Source organism: Glycine soja, chromosome 13, assembly GCF_004193775.1.
Source record: "Glycine soja cultivar W05 chromosome 13, ASM419377v2, whole genome shotgun sequence".
Lineage (NCBI taxonomy): Eukaryota > Viridiplantae > Streptophyta > Magnoliopsida > Fabales > Fabaceae > Glycine > Glycine soja.
In genome coordinates, this window is record NC_041014.1 from 31113700 (window position 1) to 31138076 (window position 24377).

Sequence of the window (24377 nt, forward strand, 5' to 3'; positions counted from 1 at the left end):
ATATATTCTTAAATTTGTGTTATGTACTGTTTGTACAGTAATGTATGAACTCGTATTTGTAATTTAATTAATTTAATTTGATGACTATGATTTCCGGGGACGGGACAGTACGTACGTTGAGAATGTGATTCCAAATGTTTAAACAGAATGGAATACCTTGTACCATCAAACTAACTTCACCCAAATTCCCCAGCTCTGTAGTAAATTTACTGTTTGGAATTTGGATAAAAGATTTTGAAAATTTAAAATGTATAAAAATTTAATTATTTCATTTTTTAAAAAAATATAAATATTTTATGTTTCAAATTTCTTTGTTAATAATTTAATTAATTTCCATCATATTCAAATTTCATTTTATGTTATTTGAAATTCTTTTATTTTAGATGCACACGTTAATTTTATTTTTTTTATTGATACAAATGAACTGATAAAATACACTCTATCTAGTCCTTTTTTTTTATAGACACTCTATCTAGTCCTAGATATTGATTTGGGACCAAAACTTTGAGGTGAATTCTTGAATCAAACAAACGGCACCGATCGGTCACTTAATTTGATCACTATACAGAAATTATATTTTTCCTGTAACTTCAAATTAAGTTAATTAGCATTGATTATATTTTTATATATATGTTTTTTCACTTTCATACTTTGGCAATGAAATCAAAAGTAGGAATCTCAGGAATGGCTGATGCCATGCATCTTTATTTATCCAGCTATAAATACGTGTCTTGCATGGCATTTGGTTGGCAAGACACCTTGCATTGCATGAGTGCCTGCAATTGCTAGCTAACTGGTGTCAATTAATATCTTCTTCTGATCAGTTAATTTCCTGTTGAAATTATCCTGAGTTTATAATTAATTAGCATGTGGGGCAAGATATTGCAATCCATAAGGAAAAGTCTCATAAGCCTTCAACAGAAGTGTATGAATTCTCGAAAGAGTGAAGAAGTTGATAGTAGTGTCACTAGTGTGTCTGTGTCACTGCATGATGGTGTGCAGTGGGTAAATTGCAATTGTTGCATAGAGGAAAACAAACAATGCAATTTTGACCACATTAATGCCTCAGAAGGCGCAAATAATGTCCACGCCCAGCGTGATGCCAACGCCAACAGTTCTTTTACTCATGCTGTAATCAACATGGTGGGGATGCTCATAGGTAAACGTACTTTGCATGCTGCTTAATATATATATATTATTAATTTCAATTTTTACTTTTTTTAATTAGCTCATATAACATAACCACACAATTTATCCTCTTAAATGCATCCATCGGTTCAAAAGAGTCATTTTTTTTCATGGTATAACATATATTAACACAGAATATTAACTAATTTTACCGCTGATTAATTTTTATTTTTTTTATCATAAAATCTTATTAATTATCTTTAGCATGAGACTTGAATTACTTAAAAGAATACAAAAATTTAACTCTTTATCTCTCAAAAAAATTAATTTTAAATTTTCTACTGAAAGATAATTGCATGAAACTGAAAAATATTAGGTTTTTACGTTTTTGCCCCTCACATAAAATTGCCTTTCAACTCCTTATCAACCTTAACATAATTAGTTTTGATAAAACGGATTTTGAAACCGTTAACATAAGTAGGATGTATATGTTCAAATTAGTTTCAGCTATAAATTTATATTGAAACGTGTGTTTTATTTTATTAAAAAAGTATAAAAAAATGATTTTCCAATATGAAAATGACTAGGGACTTAATTAACTTTAGTAAGTTTACTTTTAAACGTACCATCATGTGTGAGGTTATCCTCTTGATTTACTATTACCCAACTTCAGCACGACAATAATGTTCAGAATATAGTATATACTAAAACTAAAACTCTATCGGGTGGTGCATCTAAGATTTGTAAGATCACCAATTCTGTCTGTAAAAGGCACGTCTAAAATTGGACATAGCCACGAACTAATTTAAAACATTTTAAATTAGTCATAATCACAATCAAAATTGTAATTTACTCTTATAACCTACTAGGATAGGCTTAATGGTGAGGGGTTTGATTAGTTTGCATAAGGTCATAGCGTAGATTCTAACTTGGTTGTTGTTTTAGAAATTTTCATATTTGAAATCAACAATATGTGTGTTCAACTTGATATATATATATATATATATATATCTTAATTTCAGGTTTGGGGCAACTGTCAACTCCATATGCTGTAGAAAATGGAGGGTGGTCATCTGCATTCTTGCTTATGGGACTAGGAGTGATGTGTGCTTATAGTTCTCACATACTTGGAGTATGCCTTAGAAAGAATCCCAAGTTAACAAGTTTCATGGATATTGGGAAGCATGCATTTGGATCAAAAGGTAGAAACGTGGCTGCAACAATCATCTACATGGAAATCTTCATGTCCCTCGTTTCCTACACCATCTCACTACATGATAATTTGATCACAGTGTTTTTGGGGACAAATTTGAAGCTTCACTTGCCTAATTTTTCTTCATCCCAGCTCCTAACTGCGGTGGCAGTCTTCATTGCAATGCCTAGTTTGTGGATCAGAGACCTTTCTTCCATATCTTTCCTTTCAAGTGTTGGCATTCTCATGTCTCTACTCATTTTCCTGTGTGTAGCAGCCACTGCACTCTTAGGACATGTCCAATCTAATCATTCCATACCTGTCCTCCACCTCCATAATATTCCATCAGTATCTGGCCTCTACGTTTTCGGCTATGGAGGACATATTGTTTTCCCTGAATTATATACAGCCATGAAAGACCCCTCCAAATTTACAAAGGTACCCAACTTCATGAAATTTTATAAACTTAATTATTTGCTTAATCAAAACTTTCAATAAATATAAATTGATCCGGAAAGCACATCATATTTATGTTTGGTCTCTAAAAGTGTTTGTGTGAACAATTTACCGTGTGTTTGGATTCCTATCCACACGTTTTGACGCACGTCACTGAAACAACTATTAGTTGCTTTTAGTGGTTTTTGACATGATATTTTAGTGAAATATGTGGATCACCAATCATAATCTAAATACACACTTAGTCTTCAAAGTTCAAAGGTATTAACTTATATTTTAGTCATTTCATCACAAAATATAATCAAAGTGTGAATAAATATGAGCAATATGAATACATTTGGAGTTTATGTTTACATTTTTTAGTCTCGAAAAAGACTAAAATATGATCAAGTTAACACATTGAGGGACCAAATATTATATATGCCAACACTTTGAAGGACTAAAGATAATCAAAGTGTCACTTTCATGTACCAAATTGTAGATAAACTCTGTATATATTTATGCGTGGGCTTGTGTAAGTTGAGAATTTGTTCTGTTTTACTATAATGTTAAAGCATTTTAGTAATTAATAAAATGTTGTTTGGAAATTAATTTCAGGTTTCTATTGTGAGCTTCGCAGTAGTTACAGGAATTTACACGACATTGGGGTTCATGGGTGCGAAGATGTTTGGTAAGGATGTGAAGTCTCAGATCACACTTAGCATGCCACAAGAGCACATTGTAACAAAGATTGCTCTGTGGGCAACCGTGGTGGCACCTATGACCAAATATGCACTTGAATTCACCCCATTTGCAATTCAACTAGAGCATGCACTTCCAACTTCCATGAGTGTCAGAACCAAAATGATAATTAGAGGCTGCGTAGGTTCATTTTCACTTTTGTTCATACTAACCCTTGCTCTGTCGGTTCCATATTTCGAGCATGTACTAAGTCTCACTGGCTCCCTGGTTAGTGTTGCCGTTTGTTTAATTTTGCCAAGTGCTTTCTACGTGAAGATATGTTGGGGTCAGATATCAAAGCCTCACTTACTACTAAACCTCTTCCTCATCATATTCGGCTTTGTTCTTGCCGTGATGGGCACCATTTCCTCCTCACAGTTACTACTCAAAAGTCTTAAATCACATAACTTGAGGCACAAGGAATGATTCAGCAGCATATGCCCTTCCCCCTTGTTGATCTTTCTTGAATCACCAGTAATGATACATAAACATCTTATTATTGTAAACATCTCTCACTTTTTTTTTTCCTATCATATCATAAATGCTATCATATATTTTTTTTTCTTTCTCTAGGTATTAAATAACATGAGAACGGTAACATTTTTCATGAGATTTGTATACATATACATATGTACTTCTAAATCCGAGTACTTTTAGAGGAGTCTGTATGGATATGATACATTGCATAATTAATGAAAACAAGTTCGTTGTCCATTGCTGGTGTGACGTTGGAAAATTAATTCTGATGAAGAATTAATGGATATGTATATTTAATTATCAAATCCAATATTGGAATTCTGTTTCTTAATTTGGTTTCCCCATTCTACCCCGAAACAAAAGTATTGGATTTGGGTTTCTATTGCTTCTACTACTTTTGTGTCGATGGATTCCAACTTATCTGAGGGACGTCAACGTCATTGGAAGAAGATTCTGAGCAAATTTGAAGCTTCACTTGCCTAATTTTGCGTCTATGTTTACAAAATTATTCCACGCCAATATTCTGCAAATATGAAAAAGAACTGAATATAAAGTTCTAGATTCTGAGCACACAAATTAAAAGATCTCCAATTCAGCTTTAAGACGATTGTATAAATTTCAATATTCCATGAAGTTACAACTACCATATGCGAGTATCCAAACAATCACCAAGTTGACAAATGCTGAGAATTCTGTGCAGGGAAAAAGAGACCTTGTCCCGGAGCAGACTTAAGGTATTGAACGCTCCCTTCAAAACAAGTATTCCTATAATTAATCTATATCTTTGTAAATATTATCAATTATGAATATGAATTTAAGTGATTATTCTTGAAAATGGAATAACTTTTACTCTTTTTTCTGTGTATTGATGTCTATTTTTTAAGTGTTCATGACATACTAGATATTACATAACACATTTTTTTTTTATTACAAACCGAATCGATCCTCCACAGTTTTAGAACAACTTCCAACAGGTGTGTTTTTTATCTTCAAGAGTTGTCATTCATTGAACCATATTTGTCATAGTATTTTACCTAACAAACACTTTAAATATTTTGATGAAAAAAAAGTACTCAACGCGAGGTTCTGAAAAGAACTGGATGCTGATCACATGTTATTATGACATGCGTATAATAATTCTTCTTTGTAAGTAGTAACACCCCCGCCCCCACCCAGGCGCATCAAACTGTTTTTGAGTGCATTACTTTTTCTTCTTTTTTTACAATTTTTGAGTGCAGTACTCAAATGATTGAACTCATCCCAGTAACATGCCTCTCAACTTTTACACACAATATAATCTGAATGATTGAACTCGCATTTTTTAGTGCAGTACTGAAATGATTCAAACACATTTTTTAACACACTTTTGTAAATATTTTTTTAAAAATTGTTAAAATCTATTAAAAATTATAAAATCAAAAAAGAGAATTACTAATGTGAGACCCATAATTTTTTTTATCATTTTTAATAAATTTCAATTCATAAAAAATATTTTAAAGAATATGATAAAGAATGTATTCCTCGTAATTCTAATATAAAATAAGTTTCGTACAGTTTAAATAGAATGCGATTTTAAAGTCTTAAACAACAAATTCAAACACAAAATCAAGGTCTTGTTTTATTTTTAGTTTCTTTAATTTTGATTTATGTGTAAATATTCAGATTTTCCATTTTTTTATCTAATTAATCTTGTATTTTTAAAGTAAAGAAAATATGATTCAATTATTTTTTTCTTTCTTAATCTCATATCCGAAAAAACTTTAAAATCTTATCAAATTTTTAAGCCTTTTAAATTATCTGTATTCCAAATCTATTATAATCTATTACATATTTAGATAGATAATAATAATTTCAGGGTTTTGTAGGGAAAAAAAGGTTGACAGAAAGACGAAAAATTTGATTATTTTTAAAAATAGAGGGACTTATTAATTGATTCAAAATTTTAGGAAATCAAAATTCCAAATTAATCCTAAAATTAGCTATCTTAATCAATTTTACAAGAACTTTTCCATCCTATGTACACATAGTTTGAGGGGTAAAAAAAAATGCTCTTGTTGGGACAAAAAAAGTGAATTTATTACATCAAAATGGCAACAATCATTTATTTATTAATGTATTGTAATCTTTCTATTATTTTTAGTTCACTAACCAATACACTTATTTTTTTGACAAACTAATGCACTTGCTACGTAGGATAAAAAACCGATTTCAGAAAAAAAAACCATACAATTTTTAAAAAGTAGATTATCACTTTTTTTTAATTTTATATTTTTGAAAGAAAATGTATCTATTTCAGTGTTCAGCTCTTGAACTTGTTTTGCTATCCAGCAATAATACAGAAGTTGTTAAACATTTTTGTTTAATTATTTAAAGAGTCAATAATTTGAAATCAGTAATATAGTAATTTTTCAATATTGACCTTTCTTTCTAATTATTTTTAAATATATTAACTTTTTTTTGGAAATTACCAAAATGCAACCAAACTAGGATAATCCCTTTATAATAGTATAATTATAACCATGGCATGTAAATGAGTTAACGCTAAATTATTCTAATTTAACAAAGAGGTATTCAGTTTGAATTCTTTTTGTATAAAAACATTTTTAAGAATTCAAACTCAACTTCGTGGAGTTTATTTCTTAAAAATGCTTTTATAAAAATAAAATAAAAATCTGAAGGAAAACCTCACTGCCTACAGCAATCTTACTCCCCCGCCTATAATCTGATAACACCAACATGGTTTTTTTTTTTGGTTGAAAGGATTAAGGTTATCAAACTCGAGAATTTATGCAAACTCGTGAGAGTTTCATGAACTCGACTTGTAGACTCAACTCGCAAACTCATAAGAGTTTTCTTCATATAAAAATAATATTAAAATATCTATAAATAACATACTAATTAAACATTTCAAGAATATAATAAAGCAAAGCAGTATCACAAAGTTCAGAATATTTAAATAACCAAGTCTAGTAATAATACATCACTATTAAACAATAACTTGTAGAAGTTATAGTAGTGGTAGATCATTCTCATCGAGAGTTTGATGTTATTAAGTTTGATATTATTAAAGTTAAGAATTTTCTATTTGAGAATAACACGCTAAATGAATATATGTTGAATGTTAAACACATAAAAAACAATAAAAAATAACTTATATTTTGGTCTAATTTTTTTAACTTGCTAACTCGTTGACTTGGTGGTAAACTCGAGAGTCTACAGAGTTTACCGAGAGTTTATAGAGTTTACTCAGAGTCTACTAAAAAAAGAGTTTACTCAAGAGTCAACTCGTAGAGTACAAGTGGACTCGTAAACTCGTAAGAGTTAGCGAGTTAACTCGAGAGTTTGATAACCCTGACCAACATGTTCGTTAAAAAAATTAAGAAAACACACAAAGATGGATGCAGTTTCATGCTAAGTCTCCTACATGTGTTACACAAACAACTTGCATGTTATTCTGCAAATATTTTTATTAATCATCAATGATACTCGGTTGCCCATCATACTTTTATACTTTTAATAATTGTAGATATTTTCTGATATGATTGATTGCACTTTGAGAACATTCGTATATTGAAAGAATTTAATGTGTGGGCATCATAAAGTTGCAGCTGTTGTTTTGGATGTGCATGGTAATATCAGTTTTTCAATTCGTTTCTTTTATTGCTTTCTATTATTTTCTTTTCTTTAATCTCTTCATCTCTGTCTATGGACAAACAGTAGATTTTACAGACAAGAGACAGGATGTGTTGTGTTCAACCTACCAATGAAGGTTGAAACTAGCAGCCTGCATAAGCGGGTGTGCAAAGTAAGCACCTAACGTTATTGCAGTAACTGTCAAGTATGGCAGTCGAATAAACTCCTTGTAGAAATCTTTAGGTAACTCTTGTCGGCCATCGAGGATTGCTGCAAAAGGGACAACACTTGTTCGACTCTTAACTAATTCAAAATCCTCCCCATATCTTATAGCCAGTCGCCTGTCTCCATTCCAGACACCAAATAGATGATGTGCAATCAAGCCAATTGAAGCTGCAACAGCCACGGAATTTCCAATCCAAATCGTATGAGCAAGACACCAGATAACCTGCCCAACCATCTGAAAGAGCAAACGTCAAGTGCAAGAAATATGTCTGGAGTAAAAGCAGATGATGGGGCAAGTGGTTACAGTGCATAAAACATGAACTAGGAGGGTGTTTTCAGAAGATATAATATTACTCTTAATATTGAGATAGTAAGGTATTCCTACTCCAACTAAGTTAGCTTATGCATCAAGAAAAACAAGAGACACATTACCAAAGAAGAGAGAAAGTTCTGCATCAAAAGCAGACTATTTATTGATCCAAGTTATCAAGACCACAAAAATCATGTAGATAGCCGAATTCATCAGTATCATACTACATCTAGTTATAGAGTATTAGATTTATACCTGTGGATGCCTGGTTATTCTTATGATCCCAGTTTCCCATAGATGCAATTTAGGCTTGTCAACAGCTGCAACCTCTAAAAGATTGAAAGTTGAAGGATATAGGAAAAAGAAAGAAATGAAATTTGAAAGCCACAGAAGTTGATGAAGCCCAGGAGCATCCTGGAGCTGCCAGAGTTGAAGTCCATCATATCTGTGGTTAATAAAATACACCTGCATCATGACACCAAACAAGGCAAAGTAATTTAGTTGAATCAACTTCAAGTCTTCCCTTGTCACAAGAAAATGCTAGAGATCCAAATAAAATGAAACATTTGCTTGTGTAGAGATGGACATCAGTTAATAGGGGATACAGAGTAGTAACTCACAACAGTACTGACAGCCAAAGGTAGTGATATCCCTGCAAAAAGTACACGGAAAGGTCTTTCTCCAATGAGTTTCTCACCAGTGTTCCGGAAGCTAGCTAAGCCACTATGGACACCAGCAAATATGAGAATTAGGATCAACATTACCACCTACAGGATACCATGTCAACAGTCAGTTACCATCCAAGCACTATTGCAACCTTTAAATATGTTATTTAAATGATAAGAGACATTATTGCTTTTTTCAAATAAGTTAATTGAATGACACAGACAACTAGACAACCAATACCGCTAAAAGAAAAGCAATGATCTGCACATGAATTGTGTTAGAGGGTGTGTGGCTACAAAACAAGCACCTCCGTGATGATCTCAAGCCATTGTGGAAAAAACCAGAGTTACCACTTTATGCTATACATGGTCCCAGTCCTACCCACCTCTCAGTTCTGCAGGCTCCTAGAATAAAAAGGTTGATGGCACTGTGTTGTTTCCCTTTGGCCATGATTAGTCCTGCGATTCTGTCAAGTTTGTACTCCATAGTCCATAGTCTATAACATTTTCATGTGTAGAATGTAGTAGATTTTTTGGGGAAGTTCATCCCCTCTAACTGACACACTCAACTTTTACTTCTTTTTTTCCTAGGCAAGTTGGCATATTTTTCAACAATCACCTTTCCACTTTTTCTTAAGGATAAACAGAATTACCAGTTGATGAAGAATAAAAGCCAGATTGTATAAACTTAACAAACGCTCATAGGAGAAGAAAATACAATGAATTAACTTTCTCCCATAGGTTAAAATTAACTTATTATGAAGAAGTTAAACAAAAGGAACTACTGAAAAGTTGAGGAACATAAATTGATTTTTGATCTTACAGGAAAAGTTTGATTCATTTAAATCCTTGAATTATTTTAATTTCTTCTCCTCTAAGGAGTTTTATCCAAACTGGCTCTAAAGCTGAGTCCTACAAGCCTAGCCCGTCTAACAAGGGGTAAGAGCTTTCAAATTCAATCCAGTTCCACTAAAAGTCAATAATATGGCAGGGCTTCCGTGTAAAAAATTATACAAGTAAAATCAAGGTTTTAAATTGTGGTGGCAATCACAGTTGCGGACCATTTTGAAAACCTAGAGTAAAATGAAAGATTATGATGTAAACTAAATTTATCGGCATCCTCTATTCATTCTTAAAATTGAAAATGAAAAGTCAACCACCCTTCTTTTTCACTATAATGAAAAGTCACTCCAAACATACCCAAATTTCAAAGCTAAAAAAACAGGTTATCCGTATTTATTTCTAAGCACACTAGTGGGCGAGTGTGACCTACCTAATTCATAGAAATAGAACACAAGATACAGTAATACAGTAGAAAATAGTGGAAATTGTTGGAATAAATGAATAAGACCTCGCTAGAATCGGAAAGCGTTGAAACGGCGTCAATAAAAGCTTTGCCGTAGCCAGTTGAATTATCAATCCATGCGACGTTAAGAACATAGAGAACGACTCCCAAAATAGCGGTGAAATAAATCCACGAAGATACTTTCTGTTTGCCCAATTCAAACACCGCAGAGTCCTCCCCCACGAACCCTAACTCCTTCTCGCTCTCGCTCTCGTTTTCTCCAATTGAAGTGCGAGCAACAAACTTGCGGCAATAAATCGGGGCTACCGAATTCGAGTTGGAGAAACATTGCGAACTGAGTTTTAGGTTTGTTTTGGTGATGGAATTCGAATAACAAGAGAGAGCGGAAATGGATGGACGACGATGATAGCCATAGTTGAAACACACAGACAGAGAGGTAGACACTACAACAGAGGCCGCCATAGGTGGGTGGTTGGTTTGTTTCACCTCTGTTGTCGGAGCAGCACTTACACTTTGAGTCAGAAAGATATATAAACAAATTTTTTTTGGATTATAAGAGCATATTTACATGAAGATTTTTTTTTTGGATTATTAGACTTTTTTTCTTCCAATGATACGATGAATTTTTGTTCTAGGGATAAAAGTTAATTTAGATTTTTGAATTTTACTTAATAGAGATAAAGTTGAAGAACCCAATTCAAAAATTTCTGTTAAAAATGTATTCACTTTTTAATATTTTTTATTATATCAAATTAATCACTTTAATCTCACAATAATAGTTAAAGAAAAAAAAATTGTTTCAAAATACTTCCTTCTTTGATTATAAAATTATTTTCAGAATTTTTTTTCTTTTATAAAATATTTTTTATAATTTCTAGATATATTAATTATTATTTTTCTATAAATTCATATTTAATTATTTTTTTTCAAACATTAATAAAAAATAATTAAATTGATAAACAGAAAAGAAAACGATAATTTTAAATAATAATACAAATAATTAACAAATTTGATGTGACTAATTAAATTTATTTTTGGTAAGAAAGGGAAATGAAGTGAAAGAATTTTATAATTAGGAAAAATGAGTAATTGTCATTTGAGTTTTTTAATATACTATTAATTATTTCTTTTATATATATTTCTTATAATATTAATGGTATGAGTTACAAGAATATAATAAATTTAATTTTGTAAGTTATTTTTTCATTTATTTATTGGTTTTTTTAATATGTCTAAAACAACCTATAACAATTATACTGAGGAATGACGAATAAGTGTTAAAAAAAATAATTACTAACTTACCGTACTAGTGTTTTATCAATTTTATTGTAAAATTAATTTATCAAAAAGTTAAAAACATTAATGCATCTGATTTTATAAAATATCAAACTTACCGTATTAGTGCCTTATAAATTTTATTATACAATTAATTTAACAAAAGTTTAAAACATTATTAATGTATCTGATTTTATAAACTATCAAGCCGATGACACGACAAATTCATTTAATAACTATTTCATATTTTTGAAAAATAATATATATCTCCAAGAAATTAACACCACAGAATAAAATAAAAAAAAATCGTGATAAAGTGTTATTCTCCTAACCTTTCATACCTTTAACTTTTTTTTTTTTACAATATACTGACTATTTTTTAAATTCTACATACTATTTTTTGACAGTTTTGCTCACTGCTTGAGCCTTGAGTGGAACAAATTATTCATTCCATTGAAGAAGAAAGGAATAAATCTTTTTAAGAAATTACTCAATTCTTGGGTTTATTTGGCAGTTTCTCTGTAAGTTGCCTTGATTACTGCTTTAGGATTTGTGTAAATTTGTCACATCCTAAGGCAAATATGTCCCACTCTTACATTCCCTTCACACATATAACAAAAGAAAAATAAAAAATGGCTTACCGACTTCTCCTTACACTTCAGCATCTAGCCATCTAGGTTGAACTAGTAAATTTTAGCAATTTGCAATATTAAATTTTTTATTAATCATTGCCAAATCACATCAATTGAGGCAGGTGCTTCGAGAGAAATTTAATAAACTGAAATCTGAAATTTCAAAATCATTATAAGAAATTCATAAATTCTAGGTGGATAAAAAAAAAGTTGGATTGATTAGCCATAGAGGCATACTAAAGAGCATCAAGGACACAACTCATAATTAATAATCAATAAATGAACACACTGGACTGGAATAAGATATGCATTATTTTTTTGTTCATTTTGATAGAAGAACAATTTATCAGAAGCATCAGGAATTAAGATTCCTCCTAAAACAGTCTCAGAAAAGACAAATTAAAGCTAAACGTCAAGAGACCTTTAACTTGCAACACTGAGCTAAACATCAACACGGATAGCAGATTTGGTCAAGTTTAAGAGACCTTGAACTTGGGGCTCCAAAATTGTTATTTTTATGATAAAGGAAAGTGATGGTAACATGTATGGGTAAAACCTAAGCATACTGTCTCAACCATTTATTTCATCTTACTATTTTTTAACAACTTGAACCACGTTGTTCACTACAATATTATCCACTCCTAAGCATAGGTTAATCCATAATCAGAAAGGTAGGACATAGATTAGATATTTCTTTCACACAAACCAAAGTTGGCTTGTGAAATATAGATTCGGATTCTCGTGGTATTTAAAGCCTTGTTGTCTAGGCTGTGGAGTTTCTTGTAATTGTGCTGTTCTAATTTTGGCTCCAGCCCCTATGTGAATGTGACCAAATAAAAAAGTCTCACATCAAACATTCATTCTAATATAATTGTGATTTATGAGCAACTTACCTAGGACAAAATAAATATGGTCACGAAATGTAAATGATTGATTCATAAAAATGGACCGAGTTTCTATGAAATCTAACCTCCACCATCAGCGGTTTTTATTTCAACTGCTTTGGGTTACTATAACATTCGCAGGCCCACATTGGCCATGTGTCCCTTTAAATCCAACTTTGAGTCTCATTATAAATTGTTATGGTGATACAGATAGATGCATTACTCATTACATTTCAAAGTCTCAACCTGTGGTGCGTCTATATCGATTCCTTTGGTCATTGCCAAGGGATAATAAACAAATACAACAAAGCAAACTATCCTCCCAAGTTTAGCAAAGAAAGTTCTAAATTTGTCACCAGTTGCCAATCAACTCTGAACAAGGGTGTCTTTTTCCTTGAGGGTTCACACATTCTCTTCTTGGGAGGGTTCTGATTCCGAGGTTGAAAAATGTCTGCTGCTGTGTCCTCCACAACCTCTCATTTAGAGGAAGAGCTTAAAAACAACAACAACAACAACAACGTTGGTGGAGAGTCAGACCAGCCCCCTTACAATGAGGGTGCCAACTCTGATGTAGCTGAAGAAACTGAGCCAGAGGAAGATGATGACTCCAAGTTGGAATCTAACAAAGAACTGGATCTTGGCCCTCAATTCACCCTCAAGGAACAGCTTGAGAAAGATAAAGTAAGATTTTCTTTTTTCCTTCTACTTTTCAAATGTTTCTTCAAACCCTTTGGTTTTGCAGCCGCCTTTTGATGAAAGCCTTTTTCTTTTGTATTCAAAGGATGATGTAAGTTTGAGAAAATGGAAGGAGCAACTTCTGGGAAGTGTTGACATGTCTGTCGTTGGAAGTGGTACTTGTTTTTCTCTTCAACTCCTTCTGTGGTCTCTCTCTCTCTCTCTTTTTTTTTTGTTTTTGTAAACTCTTTTATTTCAATTCTATAATGATTATTTAACTGAGATAAAGTGGCATTTAACTTGATAGGAACATTACCTCTTTATTGCAAGCTCTTGCTGAAGATGGTCCTCTTATTATCTTTATTTCACTTAACCAATTCTAAACACAGCTGAGATGCTTTGCTTTTTTTAAAAAAAAAAACAAGATAACGCATTTTCTTTGAAACATTAAGTGAAATAAACTTAAATTAGCATAGCCTTCCTGTTTTCTTAGGTTGGCTCCAGCCTTTTTTTTACATTTATGGTAAATGTCAAATTGTTTTGAAGATGACAATTTTCAAAGAAAAATGTTAAACATAGTTTGTGTTGGAATCCACTAATCCAGAAAGCAAAGACCCTGAAGTAAAGATATTGAGCCTCATTATTACAAGCCCAGACAAGCCTGACCTCACCCTTCCAATTCCATTTACTACTGATGCTAAGAAGAGTCTTTTCATCCTTAAGGAAGGAAGCAAATGCCAAATGAAATTCACCTTCACTGTCTCCAACAACATCGTTTCTGGTCTCAAATACACAAATGTTGTTTGGAAAACTGGCGTTAGAGGTGAGAATACTCTGTCTCGTCTTTACTTTGATTAATTTAATCTTTTTTCTGGGTGGAATTTACTTTAATTGATTAAATAATGTTCACTGTAATTTTTTTTTTCTTGTTTCAGTGGACAGCAGAAAAAAGATGTTGGGAACTTTTAGTCCCAAGCAGGAACCATATACATTTGAATTGGAAGAAGAAACTATCCCTTCTGGCATGTTCGTCAGGGGAACCTATGCAGCAAGAACCAAGGTAAAATAATATTCAGTCAAACTTATAAAGTTGACTCCTATTTGTTTTCTTTTTTAAACTTTGAGTGGAATACTCTTGTTTGATAAATAGGAAGAGAGAGCTAACTCAAATTTCTTGCTTCAGTTTGTAGATGACGATCGAAAATGCTACTTGGATGTCAGTTACTACTTTGAAATTCAGAAGAACAGACCAACACCTCAATGAGATTTAAACTTGAGTAACTTGTTGGAATAATTTTCTTCCTTTTGCATCTTGTGTATCTTTGGAACAGATTGAAATTCAACTTGTTTGTCAATTCCAGTTAGCACGATTTTACACGTGCATGCTACATTGATAGTGTCCCCCCCTTCTTTTTTTCCTGCTTTTCTATGGTTACTTACTTCCTTTTCCTTTTATCAATGACTAGATTTGACAAAAAAAACCACTCTAATTTTTACTCTCAGTTGCACTCGTTCACTTAAGAATAAGATGCCCCCAAAGAGTTGATTTATAATTGTATATGATTTGTTAGAAGTCAAGGGGGTTTAACTCAATTTGTTGAGGATGATGTGTAGTTATTGGAAACCCTGACAATGTCTTTAATATCTTCGGATAAAAAAAATGATTTGTTAAAATGTAAATATAATGGAGGGTAAAAAGATGGGGACAGATAAACAAATGGAAATGAAGCAGTACCCTCAACTACTGCATGTGATTTCTTAAGCAAATGGCCTAAAGGTCCATCAGTTCTTTGGTGGGCCAAAAGCTTTTTCTCATGTGAATGCCACATACATGCATCATATATGCATGCACTTTACTAACGGCGGAAAACAGAAAAAGAAAAAAAATAAAGGAAAAGGCAGAACTACTAATGAAACTAAAATTGGGACCCCAACCCGCCGGTTATCATGAACCAAAATTTGAATGTGTTGTAAAGTGTCATTTATAACATTTTGTGAGTGATTGGAGATTGCGTTTAATTTTTTCTTGACCTATATGCTACTTTACTCATCGTACCCAAGTAGTTACATCTAGTTAAAACTAAGTATTACCACATGAAATCTTACTTTAGAAAGTTAATTATTATGTACCTCTTGGTTTGGATATGTAAATGTAAACATCAATTGCTGCTGTACCGTAGGTTTAGTTAAGCAGTTATTGTTAGTTCATTGTGTTCGCTGAATTGTTCTTTCAATTGTCATCAAATAATCCGACTTCAGTTAGAACAATAATGAAGCTGAGATCAAGTACCGAATGATCAACCTTCTCAGTTTCCAATCTTACACACTTGTGTTGTTGGTGTTCAATTAAATCGATGCCAACTCATTTTGAATCAATAATCATGGTGGTTTAGAGCTTGATCATTGCGTAAGGTATAGTAGTAACGAATTTCAGAATGCTAGCTATGATTGTACACATGGCGTGAGGGACCATGGTCAGAAAAGGGTCACCAGAAACCATTTCCTAGCCGCTTTACAACTACAAGATGCCCTATTTCATTAATTTGTCATTACTTTGACTGAGTAAATCCTTATTTATCATGCTTTACGAAAACAACAATGTATCAAATCATCTATGTTCTTGTTTGAATCAGTTTATTTTTTTTAAAAAAAAAACTTATCGCTTGTTTTTATTAATTTCTTTAAAAAGTTTTAGGGAAAAAAATGTGCAAAATATAATGACTTCCCAAACATCAATTAAATGTTCAAGACTTGTAACATTCTTGTCTCAAATGGAATGGCTATGAGTCACTTTTGGTACTAATCTTGAAAATCAAACTCGACCCAAAAGAACTCCAACAATCAGTTACACGTAGTTCTGGTTGTGTGCAACACAATTACAATCAATTTATGTTTATTACAGTCTAATCATAATGTATAGTTTGGCCATTATTAACCGTAAGTGTAATACTAGTTATATCATCTTTCTTGACAAATTATGAACACGATTAATAAACAAGAGATCCAAAAAAAAAAGGAAAATTTTAAAAGTATAAACTTAATTCAGAAATAAGTAATTCACTCAGAGTAGGTAAAATACAATTACGTAATAGCCCAATTTATTCTTTTCTAAATCGTAGTACTAGAGAAAAATCTCAAGTCCAAGAGAATCTATCTTGAACTTCGTTAGCAAAGTAGCCTAGCCACATTCTTTATTATATTTTTATTTCTTTGAATAAGTAAGAATGTATTCACCTTTTAACTTAATTTAAAATGCATATAATCTTATCCTACTTATTAACATTTGCTGCTTATTTTGAAAACAATCATATTTAGAAGAGCTTTTTCCAAATTATATGTAATAATGTATTCATTGTACTATCATTTTGTACATGCATGCCCTGTAGTTCATGATGCTTTCGGCAGTTCGGCGTGTCCCTTTTTTCTATCCTGCAAGGTACAAACAGCCATCTTATGTTGCCGTTTTAACTTGTTTCTCTGTTTTTGGTAAATAACAACCATGTCATGATGGTACGTACAACAAGTCAACAAAAATTCTCAACATAAAACTAGAATGAAATAATAATTGCGATGGTTTAATAGAATTATGAAGGTTGACGATTATGTGGAATTCGAATGCTGTTAAGTGACTAATAAAAGAGGACCAGTGTTCCCTGGCAACCTTTTTTGTGTCATGCCCAACATAATCTCTTGTCGGGTATCGAATAATTTGACCCAGGGCGAGTAAGGGACATCCTTTAACCTTACTTTCTTTGCAAGTAAAGTTGCATAATTACTAAGATTAATGATTACAAGAATCAGAAAAATAGCCATGCAGGAATGGCGGTTGGATAGCAATCAACCTTGGGAACATTTATTCTATATTTTCAAGTCAAAGAAAAATAACACTTATTTGCCACATTTTAAAAGCAAACTTCAATTAAATATTTGAAGGCCGCTAATTTTGATTAGAAAGGCAGAAACAACACTGCTAGTTAGAAGAATAAGTCTTATCCTTTAAATAGATTAGATTGGGGGTTGACTCTCTTATTAAATGGATCCCATCTTTGTTTGATTTGCATCCAGCCCATTTAACTCGCAGACTAATGGATTAGTTGGTTAACAACAACAAAATTTAAAAATGTAAAAAGAATAAAAAATTATTGAAAACTTAAAAAAGTAAAAAGATGATAAAAAAACACGAAAAAGTATTTAATATAAAAATTAATGAAAATATAAGAAAAAAATATGCATTGACTAATGAAATAGTAAAATTTAAAAAGAAAACTTCAGCTATAAATAAAGCATAAAAAATTAATATTTATAACTTTATAACAACAAAGTACAAATATTCACATAATAAGAAAGAGACCAACATATACTAAACACTAAATAATACCCATTATTTAAATGCTTAATAATACTAATCATACATTAAATAGTTTTAAGTAAATAAAAGTATAAAATTAAATAAGTTTACATTTAAATGGATTGGTAAGTTAGATGACCCTAATCAACTTAATCCGCAGGTTGATCATACGATCCCCAAATAGAAACCCATATACACGCTTCTAATCATATATTCATATTGGAACTACATGTGGTGTAAAAACAGAGAAAGACAAAAGTGCTCCTCTATGTGGTGTAATATCATCACTCGTATTAATTGGATTAGATATTTTTAATTGTGCAAAAGCACACTTCCTATGCATTTTTATCAAAAGCTAATATTTCTTTCTTTTTTTTTGAAGCTATTTGTTTCCTTTATTAACGCGGATTTGCGGTTAGAATAATCCAAGCAAACATAAGGTTGGTCATCTAATTATCGTATTCCTTTCGTTCACTTTTCCGCTATTAATTTTCTTCCGGAAGCAAGAAAACGGGCCCACTAATATTTCAGGTAAGCTTGTGATTCAAATGAGTTTGTTTCCTTATTTTCTCCACATCATCTATTTCCATTTTATTTCCTTAAAATAATGGCTAAAGGCATGGATCTTCTAGTTCTAGTAGCAAAGATCGAGTTTGAGTTTGATTAACATTCCAATGGTCATAGGAATTTGGTGTAACAAACATTGCATGAAGCAACCGCAACCCAACTCTATGTGAGTCAAGTCAATTATGGGTTCGTTCTTCTGCTGATGCAAATATTTCCCAGTTGACCAAAACAAATTAATATGCTTGTTTTTTCCCCCGTATATTCGTGCATTTCCTGTTTTGTTTCTTTTCTTCCGCCTAGGAAGAACGCCAACATTTATGTTGGGCCATGCTACCTAGCTTGTTATGGTCACGTTGCAATAAATTGCCCCCATATACTTCTTTGTGATCTGTAATTTCACAAAAAAAGTTCTTCCACGAATATATTCCATTACTTTTTCTTTCCTCAACTTTTTCCCAAGATGGTTGAATTGAATATTAAGATATTGATTGAAATGTAAATTAAAACTCAACACCAAACCAATGCAGTATTATAGCCACATTCTAATTTTCTTGTGGCTGAAGTTAACCACCACTCATTATGTATACTGTACTGTACAAAGTCATCAGAAATTAAGCATATGCCTATGTACATGTGATCTGTAATTTCACAAAAAAAAAAAAATAACAAATGCAATCTACTAATATTTTTCTCTTCTCTTCACATATACATGAAAGAGAAGTAACTTAGAAAATGAATGAATAACTACTAGTAGTCTATCAATGCAAACTTGACCTGTAATCCAATCTTACCACCCTCAGTCACAAGCTTAGCAGCAGTTACCAACCAATGACCAGGAGCATCGTGCGGGCCCCTCACAACCTCACTTGTATCCACATATTTAAGCATTTTGCAGGAACGAACAGGCACTGGTGGACCATCTGGATACACACCAGAGTCAAGTACTGTTGGAGCCTGCTTCTGAGGAGGACTTTGTTGTGTGAATGAAAATGTTGTGCTTAGATTTGTGAGAAAAGATGATTTTCTTGAAGCCTCTGGTGCACCATCCCATTCTGACTTCCTTATACAGCAATTGGGTATGTGAGTGTATAGGAGGCGCAAGTGAAGCACATTCTTTGGCCAACTTCCTTTACTAATGAGTTGTGCACCACTTACAATATAAACACCACTTGTTTCATGCAACCAGTTAGGGTCATGTTTGACCACTGCAGTGCACACATTTGCAAATCCCTTCCACCTTATTGGTTCTAGAAAGATGTCACTGGATTCATTATCATCAGATCCTCGCCACAATGATATGCCTGATGAAGAGTGGATCATTGTGTTTGGGAGGCTTGAAAGATGGTGTACATGTATTGCAAGTCTATCACTTTTTCTGCCTTCCAAGTACATCCGTAGGCCTACCACAGGTTTTTGGTCACTTACTACCTGATATTGTTTTCCATAAAATAAAACGACATGATTAACAACACAATGAATATATATTATATACACACATAATTAATGCCAATTATACGTACGAGTTTGTTCAAAGAAGAGTAGTTACTAGTTAGTACCTGTGCACAGCTGACACGAAGCTTGGGAAACATGAAACCAAATTGCAGGGAAGGGGAAGAACACTTTTTCCTTTGATGCCTCAGAGGAAGGTCATAAAACATGGGTGCCCATTGCCTTGGAATTTGAAACTCCAAGAAGCATTGTAAATCATCCGGAGGGGGCTTATCTGTAAAGAACAACTTAATCAATCAAGTGTTGTGTTCCTTAACGGTCAAAAATTGTAAAATGACAATGTGCAAGAAATTATTACATTGGAAGTCGTATTTTTGTAAAGGGTGTCAAGGTTAGTTATTTTGAAGCTTATCTTATGGTTAACCATTGAAACAGTCTAAAGTGGATATGGATAAAAGTACTAGTGGGTTATAGTATTATTACTTATTAGTCGATTTGAGAAGAACTTACAGCGTAAATACAAATTGATTGCATGACTAAGATAGCCACTTCCAGGAATTCCTGTGAGAAGTGAGGAAATAGGTACAAACTTGAAGAGGAATACTTCAGGATTAGAAGCCACTGTTTGGAGCCAATTTGAGTGACTTTGCTTGAACACATCCCCTCCTCTTTTTGAACAAATGATAGTGAGGCCCTGTTCCAATATAAAAGTAAGATATTAACAGCTTGGAAAATATATTCACTTATCTCAGTTCAATTTTCAAATGGCAAATATTTCTCTTTTTGTTTGTGACTTACATCTTTGCTTGATGCTTCTGAAATACTGGCGAACTGCGTTGTACTTGATTGCATCACACGATTAAAGACCTCAGGAACCTACATGAATAGAGATATTGCATCAACTGATAAGCATCAAATATCCAAAAAATTATAGAAGACAAAGCACTATATATATATATATATATACTTCATTACTTTTTGTTTGCCTTCTGGGGTACTGTTCCTTTGTTGTTGAGAAGGGCTTTTTAAATCTGAAAACAAAAAATCTCCAAGATTCTCTAAATGTCTTCTTAGATCACCAGGTGGAACCTTGGAAGAATGATTTTGTTTGACACAAATTACATCTTGACCTCCAACAGCCATACCTATTATTATGTGTGTACCATATGTCTGAATGAACCTGCCTTAACAAAATTGATCAGCAACATTACGTAATAATCCCAAATCATGTAAATGGTTGTTGGGGCTTTCTGCTTACCTGGTTAATGAAGCTGGGTCCCATTGAGCTGGAACAGACTTCTTTACTTCCTCTTGCAGTATGAGGTGTGAAGCAGTAAGGTGCAAATAGTACAGGGAAATGAAATAACCATCAAAAGCAAGATATTTTATGTCATGAGCATCACGAAACCAATCACCACTCAAACCAAAAAGAGCATTGAAATAGCCGGAAGGAATTTTTCCTTGTATAGCTGATTTTTGATTAAGCAACTCAGACATCTGCAAGTAAAGAAAGAGTTATGTAAATATGCAACAATGCTAAAAAGTGCTTAAAAAAAATGTAACAATGCTTAAGTGAATCAAGTTATGGATAGATCTTAATTCAGAGTGATATCTTTTAAATTCCAAGTACTAAACTATCAAGTCCAATGTTTAATTTGATAGTTCCACCTATAAGGGAAAAGAAAAGAATCATTTATGTTTAAGAAAGAAAAACTACAAAAAAATATAGTGGGATATTTAAAATAAAGAATAGTTCAGTGTAAATTAAACGTTTTTTAATTACTTCTCTCGTGTGAGAGACATATACATATCTCCGTGTTGAATATAGTTTCGGGTCAAGATATATTCGTGTGAGGGATATATTCCAAAAGAAAAAGATATAAAGTTTATAACCATTTTTTTTATTAATTTAAAGTTTATAGCCATTGATTGTCAAACAAAGGCATGGTCCGCTTGGATATATATTTTTTTAAAAAAAAACTTCATATATTGTATACATATCTCCGTGTTTAATATAGTTTCGGGTCTTTTTACTTTACCTTTTTTTCTTTTAAAATGGATTTTTAATAGAGTTTAGTTTATATACTCCATCAGCCTATTTTTTTTTCACACAAACATCCAATAGAATTTCATCTTAATTTTATATCATATTAATAAATTAAATAAGATGATGCAGTCATCGAGTAAATTTTTATTAAATATATATCTGAGAAAAATGTATACTGGCATGCATATAAATTAAATTGTTTTAATTTTAGAGTAACCAAATTTTAAAATAGATGTGTATGCAACTAAAATAATATTTATTTTATTTTTCGTTAGAAAGATGAGCCGTTTAAATGGACAACTTCAACACTTCAAGCCATGGGCAGTTTGAATGGTTTCATTGGCTCACCATGCCTTGTCAACATTTTTATATGTAAGGACAAATCTAGAAATATATTAAAGAAGGGAAAATTTTCTTTAAAACTATATACATTTATATAAAGCTGTTTTTTTCAAATGATTAAAATAAGAAAATATAATAAAAAATTTATTTCAAATTATAAAAAAAACTATAAGTCATAGGGTATCAATTATTTGAATAAATAAATAATATTATAAGAACTATTTCTTAAAAAAAATGTTGAGCTGTATAACAATTGTTTAATATTTTCAACATCTATCTGGATAATTTTTTTTTCATAAACACTTACAGAAGAAGAAATAAATTTTTTCATAAACTAAAATTGACTTATATATAAGTTAAAAATTATTTTTGATAGAATCTAATATGTGAAATTTCTACAAATTCACTTATGCATAAATTAATTTTAATTTATGAAAAAGTTTACTTCATTTCAATTTCAATTTTTCTTTCTCTTAAAAGGTTTTTTAGAAAAGTTTATCCAGAGTTTTAAGACAAATCCTTACTAGATTGTTGAGTAGTCTATATGAAATATTCTAGTTCTACTTGTTAATTTGTTCATTATTTTCCAATCCCTTGAAATGATAAATGAAATGAAATAACGTACTGTGCAACATTTCTAAAACTTTTATAAATAAAAAATACAGTAAACTACCATGACCACAACATATATCTTTTCTATTTCTCTTTTTGTCATTAACACGAAAAGAACTTGTACTCTATGTTTGTGTGTGTGAAGAAGTCATACAGTGGGCATCACATGCACGATTTCTAGAACATGACACATAGACGAATTGCAACAAGTTTGGTAGAATTTGACAAATATAGGTTGAAATTTATGGGGTGCACTAGAATTTCTGGACCTTTCAGATAAACATAAAAAAAAAGGCCCATTGGTAAACAAACTCATAATATCTGAAAGATGAAAGCAAAAATGAATCTTTTAGCGGTTAAGAATATGCAATTGCAAGCAGACATTGAAATTAAGCTTTTACTATATATATATATATATATATATATATATATATATATATATATATATATATATTCATTAACAAGTAACAAGATTCTGGATACTTTGAAAATCAGTAGAGCATAGATAATTAAGACTAATTAAGGCAATGGAAGAATCAGACGTAATGAGAGAGAGAATTAGAATTAATTAAGAAGTAACCTGGTTGAATTGAAGGACATCAGACTTGAAGCGTAGGCGATCGCCCTTGTCACAGCGAATATCCTCAGAAACATTTGGAATGGTAGCTCCTCCTCCTCCTCCAGTACCAGGAACCGTAATGTCCCTTTTGTTCCCTTCATCAACCACCACCAATCTTCTCCCAGATCCCTTTGCAAACTTCAATCGAAAATCACTTGTCAGATCAAACCCTTTACCCAGACACTCTATGGGATTCGGCAACACAGCACCCTCCATCATATTCATATCACCACCAACCACAACAAAACAAACACAAACATATATCTACTCCTCCTTAATTCCTTTTCTTACGTATCAATAATATAATAACAATGATCAATATATGATAGTCTTACGTGCCTGCCAGGCAGTTTGACTATAGACCAGTCTACTCTCCCTGCATGTGACACATTAATAATTAATAAACCAAACTATTAAGTTATATACGTCCTTGTTCAGAAGATGAATCTGAAGAAATTCATTAATAAAATAAGAGATTAGAAAAGTGTTTGTTGGTCTGATTTTGGTATGCAAATCCAATAATCCAAGGAAGCTAGCTTCCACGAAGGAGAAGACAAGGTAGCGTAAATAAGGTTTGAACTTAATAGCTAGGATGGGTGTAGCCGCCACAACTGCAAAGAGATAAGAAGCGTGCGTGTTATCTTGTCTGCTTGTCTTGGTTCATATATTTAGTGTCTCCTACTACTATGTCTTTAGCCAAATGGCTAAAGAATTAATAAATAGAATGTTTTTTTTTTTATTAAAGATTATATTAAAATTGTATTGGAAATTACGGAAAGTTCATTGAATATTTTCTAATAAAAATATTTTTTTTC

At 32.0% G+C, this 24377-nt stretch overlaps 4 protein-coding genes across 4 annotated transcripts; 2 read left to right on the plus strand and 2 right to left on the minus strand.

Annotated features, from left to right (window-relative positions):
* The first annotated feature begins 771 nt into the window (after window positions 1–771).
* On the plus strand, window positions 772–4210 carry LOC114381982 (amino acid transporter AVT1H-like). The gene is made up of 3 exons (XM_028341212.1): window positions 772–1159; window positions 2151–2758; window positions 3374–4210. Exons 1-3 carry the CDS (start codon window positions 868–870, stop codon window positions 3920–3922), a joined length of 1449 nt encoding a protein of 482 aa, XP_028197013.1. The 5' UTR covers window positions 772–867; the 3' UTR covers window positions 3923–4210.
* Window positions 4211–7559: 3349 nt separating this feature from the next.
* Window positions 7560–10635, minus strand: LOC114382309 (15-cis-zeta-carotene isomerase, chloroplastic-like). Its single transcript, XM_028341629.1, has 4 exons — window positions 10158–10635; window positions 8762–8908; window positions 8397–8606; window positions 7560–8066 (listed from the first exon to the last, which is right to left on the minus strand). The coding sequence occupies exons 1-4, from the start codon at window positions 10572–10574 to the stop codon at window positions 7731–7733; spliced, it is 1110 nt and encodes a 369-aa protein (XP_028197430.1). The 5' UTR covers window positions 10575–10635; the 3' UTR covers window positions 7560–7730.
* A 2475-nt stretch (window positions 10636–13110) lies between these two features.
* LOC114382310 (rho GDP-dissociation inhibitor 1-like) lies at window positions 13111–14968 on the plus strand. Its single transcript, XM_028341630.1, has 5 exons — window positions 13111–13584; window positions 13685–13754; window positions 14183–14401; window positions 14514–14638; window positions 14762–14968. Exons 1-5 carry the CDS (start codon window positions 13351–13353, stop codon window positions 14840–14842), a joined length of 729 nt encoding a protein of 242 aa, XP_028197431.1. The 5' UTR covers window positions 13111–13350; the 3' UTR covers window positions 14843–14968.
* A 4040-nt stretch (window positions 14969–19008) lies between these two features.
* LOC114382824 (MACPF domain-containing protein At1g14780-like) lies at window positions 19009–24140 on the minus strand. The gene is made up of 7 exons (XM_028342462.1): window positions 23524–24140; window positions 21201–21439; window positions 20918–21122; window positions 20741–20818; window positions 20453–20636; window positions 20050–20216; window positions 19009–19921 (listed from the first exon to the last, which is right to left on the minus strand). The coding sequence occupies exons 1-7, from the start codon at window positions 23785–23787 to the stop codon at window positions 19241–19243; spliced, it is 1818 nt and encodes a 605-aa protein (XP_028198263.1). The 5' UTR covers window positions 23788–24140; the 3' UTR covers window positions 19009–19240.
* Between the last annotated feature and the right edge of the window lie 237 nt (window positions 24141–24377).

Bases quoted from the DNA above. Each gene is read 5' to 3' on its own strand.
- LOC114381982 (XM_028341212.1), top strand. From the start codon at position 868: ATGTGGGGCAAGATATTGCAATCCATAAGGAAAAGTCTCATAAGCCTT. The intron at 1,160-2,150 runs GTAAACGTACTT...TCTTAATTTCAG, and splicing joins CATGGTGGGGATGCTCATAG to GTTTGGGGCAACTGTCAACT. The intron at 2,759-3,373 runs GTACCCAACTTC...AATTAATTTCAG, and splicing joins ACCCCTCCAAATTTACAAAG to GTTTCTATTGTGAGCTTCGC.
- LOC114382824 (XM_028342462.1), bottom strand. From the start codon at position 23,787: ATGAATATGATGGAGGGTGCTGTGTTGCCGAATCCCATAGAGTGTCTG. The intron at 20,819-20,917 runs GTAATGAAGTAT...CTATTCATGTAG, and splicing joins CCCCAGAAGGCAAACAAAAA to GTTCCTGAGGTCTTTAATCG. The intron at 20,217-20,452 runs GTAAGTTCTTCT...TGTTCTTTACAG, and splicing joins AATCAATTTGTATTTACGCT to ATAAGCCCCCTCCGGATGAT.
- LOC114382309 (XM_028341629.1), bottom strand. From the start codon at position 10,574: ATGGCGGCCTCTGTTGTAGTGTCTACCTCTCTGTCTGTGTGTTTCAAC. The intron at 8,607-8,761 runs GTGAGTTACTAC...GTCATGATGCAG, and splicing joins CTTTGGCTGTCAGTACTGTT to GTGTATTTTATTAACCACAG. The intron at 8,067-8,396 runs GTATAAATCTAA...TTGCTCTTTCAG, and splicing joins GAATAACCAGGCATCCACAG to ATGGTTGGGCAGGTTATCTG.
- LOC114382310 (XM_028341630.1), top strand. From the start codon at position 13,351: ATGTCTGCTGCTGTGTCCTCCACAACCTCTCATTTAGAGGAAGAGCTT. The intron at 13,585-13,684 runs GTAAGATTTTCT...TTGTATTCAAAG, and splicing joins AACAGCTTGAGAAAGATAAA to GATGATGTAAGTTTGAGAAA. The intron at 14,402-14,513 runs GTGAGAATACTC...TTCTTGTTTCAG, and splicing joins TTGGAAAACTGGCGTTAGAG to TGGACAGCAGAAAAAAGATG.